Consider the following 13,400-nt stretch of genomic DNA (forward strand, 5'->3'; position numbering starts at 1 on the left):
ATGGAGATAGCAGCAACTAGAATCATCTTAAAACTTGCAGCCTTATTTGTTGAGCCAGCATATTTTTAGGTTGATAGTAAGGAGCTACATTATAATTATGGCTTTTCAAGAGACAAAACTTCTGTTCCTTCTAAAGTCTTTCCAGAATTCTACTTTGTCACTATATAATTCCTAAATTTTGGTTAAAGGAAGTAATTTTATTCTTATTGATAATACTAACTCTGAAATATATCTAATACATTTTAATATGCCTTTATTGGTTCATTATGGTCTCACATCATAATGTAAACATGTTATCAGTGGTATACATGCACACAGTACTTGGTGGACTGCTCCTGCCCCCATTCCCTCCCCATCTCCACCTTCCCCATACAGAGTACTGAGATTGACATTGGCATTTTACTTATGTACACAGAGCCTATGGTAGGAGTTCCTTCCTTGATCCTTGTTCTCCCCTACCCCTTTCCCCTAGACCACTTCCCTGGCTCCACTGAGGTTTCTTCTCTATTAATCTTGAGTCCCTCTGCTATCCCTCTTCCCTAGCTTCCACATATTAGGGAAACCTAAGACCCTTTGCTTTCTGTGACTGGATAAAATCACTTAACATAATGTTACCCAGGTCCTTCCATTTTCCTACAAATGACATAATTTCTTTTATTGCTGAGTAGAATTTCATTGTAGGGAAATCCCACATTTTTTAAGCCATTTATCTGTTGATGGACACCTAGGTTACTTCATAATTGGCTGTTATGAATTGTGCTGCTATAAACATGAATATTCATATATTATTGTAGTTCTCTGATTTTAGTACCTTTGGAAAGATACCCAGGAGTGGTATAGTTGGATCATAAGATGGATCTATTCCCAGTTTTCTGAGGAATCTTCACACTGATCTCCATAGCTGCTGAACTAATTTGTATCCCACCAACACTGTAGAAGAGTTGTTATCCCCACATTTCTCACCAACATTGGTGATGATTGCTGTTCTCTTTGGGGTTAGATGGAATCTCAGTAGTTTTGATTTGTATCTCCCTGATTCCTAATAATGTAGAACATTTTTTTCATGTATTTATTGGCCATTTATATCTGTTTTGTGAATGTCTTATTTAGTTCAATTACCCATTTCTTGATTGGGTTTTTTGGTATCTGTAAAGATCTTTCTATATTCTATATATTAGTCCTCTGTCAGAGAGATAGTTGGCAAAGATCTTCTCCCATTCTTTAGACTTTCTCTTTATATTCTTGATGGTTTCCTTTGATGTAGCTCATTTATTTCTCAAATTCTTGCACAATTGTCCTTTGATATCCACTAGGGATTGGTTCTAGGACTCCAGTAGGTAACAAAATCTGCATGTTCAACTTCCTTATACAAAATGGCCTAGTAATTACATAGAACCTATAATCTCCTTGTATGCTTCAAATTGTTTCTAGATTATCTATGATGCCTCATAAAATGTCAGTATTCTGTAAATAGTTGTTGTACTTTATTGTTCAGGAAATAATAGCATCTGTATATTTTCAGTACAGGAACCTTTTTCTCTTTTCTTTTTTGGGAACATTTTCTACCCTCAGTTTTCGAATTGACAGATGGGGAGCCCATAGAGGTAGAGGGCCAACTCTAGAGTCATGTTGTCAGGCCTGTAATGTGAACTATCCTAGGATGCCTCACAAATGCAACTTCTAATTGTTTTAATAGTTTAGCAAACTTGAAATTACAGGAACACATAAGATCCAGAAATAAATCCATAGAAAATTACTTAGAATCAATAGTTAATCAAAATATTACTATAGAGCTAGGCGTGGTAGCACACACTTGTAATCCCAGCATTTGGGAGGCTGAGACAGGAGGATTGTGGTTCGCAGGCAGCCTCAGCTACTTAAACGAGGCCCTTTGCAATTCAGTGAGACCCTGTTTCAAAATAAAGACTGAAAAAATAGGGCTGGGGTATAGCTTGGAGGTAGAATGTTTCTGGGTTCCACCCCTAGTACCACAAAAAGATATATATATTTATATTACATGTATATATGTTATATATGTGTATATATGTAATCTATAGTTTTCTTTCTAAGATGACACAAATTGGCTCTATTTCTTATGATTCTGCCATACAAATGCAGTATAAATAGAATTGAAATAGATCGGTGCTGAATGGGCTTTAACTGTATCAATGTGAAAACTATAAGCAAAAAAAGAAGCTAGCAAAAATAAGTTGATTTTTATATTTAAACATAATCATTTCTGACAATGTTTAAAAAAATAGTGTTTTCACCAGGCATGGTGACACACACTTGTAATCCCCATGCTTGGGAGGTGGAGACAGGAGGATTGTGCAGGTTCGAAGCCAGCCTTACTGGCTTAAGAGACCCTGTTTCCAAATAAAAAGTATAAAATAGGTCTGGGAGTGTAGCCCAGAGGTAGAAGGGTTTCCAGGAACCCCAGTACCACCAAAATAATAATAATAATAATAATAATAATAATAATAATAATAATAATAATGTTTTCAAAAGTATTAGGTATAGGAAGCTATATCTGTTTTACTTTGTGCTCTTTCTTACTTTCCTCAGAGGTACTGGAGAAGATATTCCACTAGAAAGAGATATCTGAAGTTGAAATATTATTCAATCATCCTGCAATCTAGAATAAGAATGATTATTGCTGTTAAATCTTATAAACAATATCTTTGGGCCACCATTACAATTCAAAGGCATTGGCGTGCTCATTTAAGAAGAAAGCAAGATCAACAAAGATATAAAATGTTAAAATCATCAGCCCTTATAATTCAGTCTATGTTCAGAAAATGGAAGCGACGTAAAATGCAATTACAAGTAAAAGCTGCAGTAGTACTGCAGAGAGCTTTTAGAGAATGGCACCTCAGGAAACAAGCTAAAGAAAAGTCTGCCGTTGTCATCCAGGCATGGTATCGAATGCACAAGGAATTGCGGAAATATATTTATATTAGATCTTGTGCTATAATCATTCAAAGAAGATTTCGGTGCTTTCAAGCCCAAAAGTTATATAAAAGAAAAAAAGACTCTATATTGACTATCCAGAAGTATTACAAAGCATACGTGAAAGGAAAAACTGAGCGTATCAAGTACTTGCAGAAACGAGCTGCAGCCATTCAATTACAGACTGCTTTCAGGAGAATGAAAGCTCGTAATTTATACAAACAAAATAGAGCTGCTTGTGTTTTGCAGTCATATTGGAGAATGAGACAGGACAAATTTCGATTTTTAAAGCTTAAGAAGATTGTTATCCAATTGCAGGCACACATAAGAAAACATCAACAATTACAAAAATATAAGAGGATGAAAAAAGCAGCCATTATAATTCAGACTCATTTTCGGGCTTATATCTCAGCCAGGAAAGTTCTAGCATCCTATCAGAAAACACGTTGGGCCGTCATTGTCTTACAGTCTGCATATAGAGGGATGCGAGCCAGGAAAATGTTTATTCATATACTCACATCTGTTATAAAGATCCAATCATATTATCGTGTTTACATTTCCAGAAAGAAATTTCTGAGCCTAAAAAATGCTACAGTCAAGCTGCAGTCAATTTTCAAGATGAAACAAGCACGTAAACAATATTTACATTTGAGAGAAGCTGCAGTGTTTATCCAGCAATGGTATCGTGCCCAAAAAGTAGCTATCCAAAAGAGGGAAGAATATTTGCAGACCCTTGAGTCTTGTATCAAGTTGCAAGCTTTTGTCAGAGGATACCTGGTCCGAAAGCAGATGAGACTGCAAAGAAAAGCTGCCATTTCACTACAGTCTTATTTCAGAATGAGAAAGATGCGGCAGCAGTACCTGAAAATCCATAAAGCAGCTGTGGTCATTCAGAATTACTATTTTGCATACAAAGCACAAGTGAATCAGAGGAAGAACTTCTTGCAAGTCAAAAGAGCAACTACTCGCTTGCAAGCAGCTTACAGGGGTTATAGAGTACGCCAACTAATGCAACAGCAATCTACAGCTGCAATTAAAATTCAAACTGCATTTAGAGGATACAGTGTAAGGGTGAAATACCAATCTTTGCTTGAGTCTGTAATAAAGATTCAGAGATGGTACCGGGCACACAAGTTTGTTCATGATACAAGAACACATTTTTTAAAGACAAGGGCTGCTGTGAAATCTCTCCAGGCTGCTTATCGTGGCTGGAAAGTCCGGAAGCAGATTCGAAGGGAACATAAGGCTGCAGTCAAGATTCAGTCTACTTTTAGAATGATCAAGGCCCAGAGAGAGTTTAGATTGTTGAAAAGAGCAGCACTGGTCATCCAGCAACATCTCAAAGCGTGGACTGCAGCGAAGAAGCAACGCATGGAGTATGTTGAACTCCGTCACGCAGCGCTGACGCTTCAGTCTACCTGGAGAGGAAGAAGACTGAGAAGACAAATGCAAAGGCAGCGCAAATGTGCTGTCGTCATACAGTCATTCTACAGGATGCACGTGCAACAAAAGAAGTGGAAAGCCATGAAAGAGGCTGCTCTTCTGATTCAAATGTATTATAGGGCTTACAGTGTTGGACGAGAGCAGCATCATTTATATTTGAAAACAAAGGCAGCTATAGTCATTTTACAGTCAGCTTACCGTGGTATGAGAGTGAGAAAAAGAATCAAGGGTTGCAATAAAGCAGCAGTGATTATACAGTCTCGATACAGAGCTTACCAAGCCCAAAAGAAATATGCGGCCCATAGAGCTTCAGCTATTAAAATTCAGAGATGGTATAGAGATATTAAGATTGCAAACCATCAACAGAAGGAATATCTCAATTTAAAGAAAGCAGCAATTAAAATTCAAGCTGTTTATAGAGGGGTTAGAGTAAGAAGACATATTCAACACATGCACATGGCAGCCACTTTTCTTAAAGCCCTGTTTAAAATGCATCAGGCAAGAGTAAGATACCGCACAATGAGAAGTGCCGCCACTGTAATTCAAGTAAGGTATAGAGCATATTATCAAGGTAAAGTTCAGCGTAGAAAGTACCTGACAATTTTGAAGGCTGTTAATATACTCCAGGCAAGTCTTAGAGGAGCAAGAGTTAGACAGACTCAAAGAAAGATGCATATTGCAGCAACACTCATTCAGTCCTACTACAGAAGATACAGGCAGCAAACCTATTTTAATAAATTAAAGAAGGCAACAAAAACAATACAGCAAAGATACCGAGCGTTAAAGGAAAGAAACGTACAATTTCAAAGGTTTAACAAATTGAAGCGTTCCACAATATGCATCCAGGCTTCTTTTAGGGGGATGAAAACTAGAAGACATTTAAAAGTAATGCATGTGGCTGCCACCCTTATTCAGAGGAGATTTAGAACTCTAATGATGAGAAGAAAATTTCTCTCTGTTAAAAGAACTGTTATTTGGGTTCAGAGAAAATATCGTGCAAATCTTCGTGCAAAGCATCACATGCAGTTTCTTCAGTTACAAAAGGCAGCTGTTAAAATCCAGTCAGTGTATAGAGGATGGATGGTAAGGAAAAAGATGCAAGAAATGCACCGGGCTGCTACTTTAATCCAGGCAACTTTTAGAATGCACAAAGCATGTCTGAGATACCAGGCTTTGAAACAGGCCTCTGTCGTGATCCAGCGTCGGTACCAAGCGAACAGAGCTACAAAACTGCAGAGGCAGCATTTCCTGGGACAGAGACATTCAGCCGTCATCCTTCAGGCTGCCTTCAGGGGTATGAAAAGTAGAAGGCATTTGAAGAGTATGCATTTCTCTGCAACCCTGATCCAGAGTAGGTTTAGATCTTTAGTGATTAGGAGAAGATTCATTTCCCTCAAAAAAGCTGCAATTTTTGTTCAGAGGAAATATCGAGCCACCATTTATGCCAAGCAAAAATTGCACCAATTCTTGCAGTTACGAAAGGCAGCCATCACAATACAGTCATCTTATCGAAGACTGATAGTAAAGAAAAAGTTACGCAAAATGCATAAGGCTGCAGTTCTCATTCAGGCTACTTTCAGAATGCATAGAACATATGTTCTATTTCAGACTTGGAAACATGCCTCAATTTTAATTCAGCAGCACTATCGAACTTACAGAGCTGCAAAATTGCAAAGAGAAAATTTGATCAGACAGTGGAATTCTGCTGTGGTCATTCAAGCTGCCTACAAAGGAATGAAAGTAAGACAGCTTTTAAGGAAAAAACACCGAGCTGCTGTTATAATACAAAGCACATATAGAATGTATAAACAGTATTATTTCTACCAAAAGCTCCAGCGAGCTACAAAAGTATTACAAGAAAAATACAGAGCAAATAAAAAGAAACAGAAGGGTCTTCAATCTAATATGTGTGAGAAAGACACAACTTGTATTCAAGCAAGTTTTCAGAACACGAACGTAAGGAAACAAATTCAGAAACAGCATGAGGCTGCCATTATTATTCAGAAGCATTTTAAAGCCTTTAAAACAAGGAGACATTATCTCCACCTTCGTGCAACAGTAATTTCTGTTCAAAGAAGATATAGAACATTAATCGCAACACGAACCCAAGAAGTTATTTGCATACAGTCTTCTTACAGAGGCTTTAAGGTAAGAAGTAATATCTAATGAATACACCTGGCTGCCACACTAATTTAGTCTTTTTTGTCTAATGCACAGGGCCAAATTTATCGAACAAATAAAACTGATTTTTGCCATACAGAATTATATGTCATATATCAGAGTAAAAAAAAAAAAGGTTTTAGCGTTCAGAAATTTGTATGAATTACTCAAAGATGCCTTTAGAGGCATGAAAGTTAAACAGATACTGAAAAACGTGAGGCAAGGTTGGCACTGTTGGCAGCCAATCTGCATTTGGCCGTTAGAGAAACAAAACTCAGTATTAATCTGCTCAAAGTTGGGATGTTATGATTCAAAAGTGGCGTAACCATTCTCTGTTATTTTCCTAGGAAGCAGAGACTCATTCTCCAAGTAGGGCGGCAGTAACAACTCAAAAAGCTCTCTGTAAAATGGCCACAAGAAAACTGGAAACACGGAAATGTGCTGCCCTACGAATTCAGTCCTTCCTTCAAATGGCTGTTTGTCGACAAAGATTTGTTCGGCAGAAAAGAGCCACTGTCACTTTACAGCAGTACTTCAGGACATGGCAAACCAGAAACCAGTTTTTACGGTATAGAAGAGCAGCGGTGATTTTACAAAATCGCTACAGAGCCTTTCTGTCTGCAAAACATCAAAGACAAGTCTATTTACGAGTCAGGAGCAGTGTTATCGTTATTCAAGCTAGAATGAAAGGATTTGTACAGAAGCGGAAGTTTCAGAAAATTAAGAACAGTGCTATAAAAATTCAGGTACTTATATGATCAAATATAAAACTTTAGTCTTTATTTTGATAAGTTTTGTTAGAATTTTTAAACTGTGCTTAGTAGTAGGTAAACAACAATACTTTGAGTGAACATTTTTGAGAGTGAGAAAAGTTACCAGTAATAACTCAGATAAGAGAGCGCAGAGGACTCTTTCTTGCCATGGTTACCTTATGCTCAGTGCATTTCAATACACATTAGCCACAGCACTCCTGGGAAATTTTTGAGAAGATGCAGCTTTCTGCCAGGTTTTTAAGTGAAAATTTTAAACTGGAGTAAGGTATTATTGTGATATAATTTATAGATTGAATAAAATTATGTTATTCCTCTACTAATCTGTTAACCAGAGGTACTTAAATTAGATACAAGTACTTTATTCAGTGTTTAGCATTTTTTACTTCTAAAGCATTTCGTTATAGGAGGAAATTGAGAAAGGTTAACAAAAATGTTTCAGTGTTGCACAGAAGTAGGCAAACCCAGGACCTGGATCTGAGTACTTTACCTATTTCTTTTCTACCTGCAATAAACAGGACTTTGAGCCTAGGTGTGATATGTTGATATATTGCTAGGTTGCTGTTAAGCTTAAAAATAAGCCAGGTATGGTGGAGCACCCTTGTGATCCCAGTACTTGGGAGGCTGAGATAGTAGGATCTCAAGTTTGAGGACGGTCTCAGCAAGTAGTGAGACTCACATTAACCTAGCAAGACCCTGTTTCCAAATTTCTAGTGTTCTTATGTGCCAAAAACTGTATTGGGTTTTAGGATTAGACAGCAAGATATGCTTCAGCTGCTGTTCTTGGAGAAGTTAATTTAGTAAGGAAACCTAATAATATAAAATGAGAAGTAATATATTGTTAGAAAAAAGAGAGGGATCTAAGCTAGTCTCTGGTCAGAAGTGATTTCCTAGAATGAGTAACATTCAAGTGTTAAGGCTAAAGAATAAATTGGAAATAACCAAGTAAAATGTGTGGAATGAATATGTCCGTTGGAGGAGATAACATGGAAAAATAGGATAAAAAAATTAAATTAAAGAAAACAGTAAAAGTGATACAGGTCTAGGCTAGCCATAGAGGGAATAAAGTTGTGGATAGCTCTGTAAAACATAGAAAAAAGTTCAGTCTTTGTCTCCCACAAAAGTGAAGAAGTTATAAAGGAGTTCAAGGGGAACATACTAAAAACAATTTTTGTTTTTTAAAGAAGCAACTCTGATGGGAATGTGAAAGATGGATGGAAAGGGAGAGACTGGAATAGGGAGGCCAGTTAGGAGGCTATGGCAGAGGGTCAGGGGGAAGGTCAATGCCTTAGTGGAGGCTCCTTGAGAATGAGGTTGTAAGAATTCGATTGATTGGAAGGGTAGACTCGACATGATACCACGCCAGAGCAAAGAACCAAGCGATGTTTATGGCTTTAAGTAGATGGTTCCCCTCACTGACACAGGGGACAAATCAAGAGTGGGATTCTGCTGTGGACTCGAAGAAAAGTCCACAATGTAAGTGGAGTGGGAAGGATTCCTCTCTCCCCCTGGAAGTAAAGTAGGTACGATGTTGAGATTGGGGTGGTGAGGACAGTGCACACATACATATCTGGCTTTCCACATGTTATACAGATCTTATAGTTTAAAATATTGGTTAGGGTTATGTTAGGCTGGGCTGGCAGCAGCCGTAGAATATGTGTGATGAAACACATAGTAGGCATTTAGTGTAGTAGGCACCACTTTTCTTATAGGACTTACTATGTGTCAGAGTTTAATAGCAGCAAAATAGTACTTTATTTCTACAATTCACTTTTTTCTGTTTGTATTAACCTCATATTATCTGTCTTTAATACTAATTATTCCAGTTTATAAAAATAGATAAGCATGGCACACTTGTCATATTTTTGCATTTAATAGGCTGTATGGAGAAGATATAAAACTGAAAAATATTTATGTAAAGTGAAAGCCACCTGCAAGATCCAAGCCTGGTATAGGTGTTGGAGAGCACGCCAAGAGTATCTCGCTGTACTAAAGGCTGTTAAAATGATTCAAGGTTACTTCTGTGCTAGACAGGAGAGAGCACGGTAATGTATCCTAGCCCTGTGGGAGAATAGGAGAGTGTGTAGCTGACAAGTCCTTGTATAAAAAGAATACTGCTTACTGATTTTTCTTTTAATTGTTTGCTATGTTTAATTTTATATGGTTGGTTTGGTTGCTGTTTTCTCCATAAGTGGACTAAACATGTCTTTTGAGATGTCTTGCTTTTTTGAGATAATATAATTAAGCAAACAATAATTATACTTGATTAGTGTAAGATCATAGGTATGAGGGTAAGGAAAGGGTAGTGGAAAGTGAATAAAATAACCTTCTTAATACTTAGTTTTCTTATTAAAGCACTGGTTCATTTTCTTTATTGACTTAGCTACTGAAAAAAATTGTTTTCTTATTCTCTATCCATCCTCCCTCCTTCCTACCTACCTGCCTAACTTCATCTTTTTACTTTCTATTATTTCTCATGCACTTTCTCCTCAGTGATTGCCAACCTGTCTATATAATTGATTTTCTTATTCCTAGTTCATTTGTTACCAAATGCCCTGTTTTCAAATTTGTAGCATAAAAAGATTTTTTCACATCCTCGAATTCATGAATTATTACATCAGTGATTGTGTTACCATCCAGTTGAGGAAGCCGGGTGTGGTGACGCACACTTGTAATCGCAGCATTCAGTAGGCGGAGACCACAGAATCGCAATTCGCAGACAGCCTCAGCTACTTAGCGAGGTCCTTCACAACTCAGTGAGACCCTGTTTGAAAAAATAAGACCAAAGAATAGGTCTGGTGGGTTGGTGTAGCTCAGAGGTAGAATGCTACTGGGGTCCATCCCCAGTACAGCAAAAAGAAAAAAAAAAAAGAGAGCACAGCAGAGTAAGAGGTAAGAGTGGCGGCTGGATCTACTCCACAGGCAGAAGCAGCGTGGAGTGTAGAGGCACAGTGGCTACTGTCCGTACTAAGGACTCGTACCTTATTTTTCTATACCAAAGTGGTGGATTTTTCTCAATGATGCCCAGCCTTATTTTCTAAGAAATATGGTGATTAAGACAAGCTATTATTTACTTTTTCTATAATACCAAGAACTGATCAAAGAGCCTGTCTTTCTTTTGAAATAAGTGTCCCTTTCTCTCTTGATTCTACTCTAATCTTGGAAACTTTTCTTGACCACTCCTGTCTACTCAGAATCTTGCTCAGATTTTATTCTTTATTTATGCTTTATTTTTACCACCACTACCTTTAACTAGGATTTTGTCTAGATCCAAATAATCATACTTTCTTTTGATCTTGTTAAAAATTTTTTTGTCATACTAGAATTTTAGATCTTATTTTTACCCATTGGAATATTGCCAATTGCAAAACTTATTTTTTGATTCTGTCAAAGTGTGTGTGTCTGTATCTGAGATTTTTTTTTTTTTTTTTTTTTTTTTTTTTTTGTGGTACTGGGGTTTCTGGAAGCCCTTCTACCTCTGGGCTGTACTCCCAGACCTATTTTTATAGTTTTATTTGGAAACAGGGTGTCTTAAGCCAGAGAGGCTGCCTTCGAACCTGCGCAATCCTCCTGTCTCCGCTTCCCAAGTGCTGGGATTACAAGCGTGCACCACCATGCCCGGCTGTATCTGAGAAATTATGATGATTTCTAGAACATAAATAGATATAAATATACATTTTCTTTACTACTTTCTTTTTGGTACTGGGGATTGGACCCAGATGCATTCTACTTCTAAGCTACACCCTCAGACCTATGAGTTTATTTCGAAACAGTATCTCCCAAGGTTGATGACAGTCTCACTACTGGCTGAGACTGTATTTGAACCTGTAATTCTCCTGTCTCAACCTCCCAAGTTACTGCAATTATAGGTCTTTGCCAACACACCTGGCTCTTTATCACTTTTTAAAAACTTCTGTTATGACCTTTATTTTTTTTCTCCTCAGTATTTAGAGAGGCAATAAATATTTATTGAATAAATTAAAATAATAACTTTTTTAGGTTTTTGAAGATGAGAGCATCAGCAATCATCATTCAGAGGAAATGGAGAGCTACACTTTCTGCAAAAAAAGCTCATGAACGCTTCTTGATGATAAAAGTAGGTGTGATTGGAAATCAACTTATGTATACAAACCTAAGAAAACAAAACAAAAAAATGTTTTTAATTTCTAACTATGTGTTTATTTTTCACACATTGAATGCAGTCAGTTAAGTCTTATTAACCACAAACAACTATTCACTATTTTTTTTTTTTTTTTTGGTCTGGGCATGAAACCCAGGAGCATTAAACCTCCGAGCTGTGTCCCCTTTTCTATTTTTTATTCTATATTTTGAAACAGGGTCTCACTAAGTTACAGAGGGCCTCACTAAGTAACTGAGGCTGTCCGCAATCCCTTAGCCTCCCATCTCAGCCTCCCAAATGCTGGGATTACAAGTGTGTGCCACCACGCCCGGTTTATTCACCATTTTTGTATATGTACTTATAAAATATTCTTAAACCCATTTGAAGTGAATTCAGTAAAATAAATCTGGTTAGAGTAAGTCATAATAAATGTATATTTTGTGTAGTTAAAGCCCAATACTAAATAACATGCTCTTTAGGCCACTATTGATTGATCTATTTTAAATATTTAATATATTTAATATCAACGTTTTATAACAGCTAAATAATATCTATGTTCTCTCACTCTTTTTCTTTTTTCTTTTTTTCGGTACTGGGGATGGAACCCAGGGGCTTGTACCTACGAGCTACACCCCCAGCCCTAGTTTTAAGTCTTTTTATTTTTGAAACAAGGTCTCACTGAGTTGTAAAGGGCCTTGCCAAGTATCTGAGGCTGTGCACGAACTGCCATCCTCTGGCCTCTGCCTCCCAAATGCTGGGATTACAAGTGTGTGCCATAATGCCCGGCTCTATGTTCTTTAAATAAATCAAAATTAAACTTTTATTTGTAAATTTCAATGTTCATGTAATAGGTACTATGATGTATAGCCACAATTATTATTATTCTTACTAGTAGCATTTACTCTATGCCAAACTATGGGAAAGCTCTTGCATTTTTATTTATTTATTTATTTATTTATTTATTTATTTATTTATTTATTTATTTATGGGTCTGGGGATGAAACCCAGGGGCATTCGACCTCTGAGCTACAACCCCTGCCCTATTTTTTATTCTTTATTTTGAAACCAAGTCTCTCTGAGTTGCAGAGGGCCTCACTAAGTAGCTGAGGCTGTCTTGCATTTTTATAGTAAACTCAAATTTACTAATTTGAGTCTCACAATAACCTTATAAGGTAATTACTATTATCCTGCTTATTTTAAAGATGAGGAAACAGTTGAGAGATATAAATGACTTGTCATGACCCTTCTGCTAGTAGGTGGGGATTTATTTATAAAACAAACCCAACTTAAATGACTTAAAACCATTTAAATTCATATGTTTTTGTGTGAAAATTTGGTTGTCTTGATGTTATATAGTTGGGCAATCTGAGATATGCTGGCAGTAGGCCAACTGGTTCTTGAAACTATAAACATTTCCTCTCATAGCTATTTATAATAACCATTCTGCCCTTCATATTATAACTAGCATTTTATTTAGTTAGAATATTTTTCCTGTAATAATGTGGACCTTTTTTTCCTTCATAGTGAAAACCTAGAAGATGAGAGAGAAAAGGCACCAGGCATCTATTGACCCTGTCTTGTGCCTTCATTTTTGGTTTTAGATCCATATAGCTTTAAAAATATGCTTTTATCACCTTTTCATACTTCTCAAACACTTTTTCAAACTTTATACATACTATAATTATCTCATTTTATGTTGAGCAATTCAAGAACCTCTACGAGGTTGAAAATCATATTATCTATAATGTTACTTTGTGCAGTGTTTCTCATAGAAACATCAACCTCTTTGTTTGATCTAAACACATTTTAGAGTATATAAAAGAAGACAGGCCTTTTTTGTCAAAAATCTGCTGTTTTGTTCATATAAAGATATATACGGTCCAGGGAGGCTGTGAGGCATAAAAAGATAAAATATCTTGAATTTAAATGTCTATTAATTATTCTACAAGCACTAGTAT

The 13,400-nt window shown here is 36.7% G+C and overlaps 1 protein-coding gene across 1 annotated transcript in view; it reads left to right on the plus strand.

Moving 5' to 3' along the window:
* Positions 1-13,400, plus strand: part of ASPM (assembly factor for spindle microtubules) — a gene marked incomplete at both ends in the record, with an annotated part of 53,836 nt that overhangs the window by 31,322 nt on the left and 9,114 nt on the right. The window contains 9 exon segments of the mRNA XM_080698745.1: positions 2,566-6,555; positions 6,562-6,585; positions 6,587-6,771; positions 6,773-6,812; positions 6,816-6,833; positions 6,837-6,896; positions 6,900-7,298; positions 9,201-9,367; positions 11,322-11,418. Coding sequence (XP_080554871.1) covers positions 2,566-6,555; positions 6,562-6,585; positions 6,587-6,771; positions 6,773-6,812; positions 6,816-6,833; positions 6,837-6,896; positions 6,900-7,298; positions 9,201-9,367; positions 11,322-11,418 — 4,980 coding nt within the window.

Source organism: Muscardinus avellanarius (assembly GCF_963383645.1).
Source record: "Muscardinus avellanarius genome assembly, chromosome: 7".
NCBI classification, from domain to species: Eukaryota; Metazoa; Chordata; class Mammalia; order Rodentia; family Gliridae; genus Muscardinus; species Muscardinus avellanarius.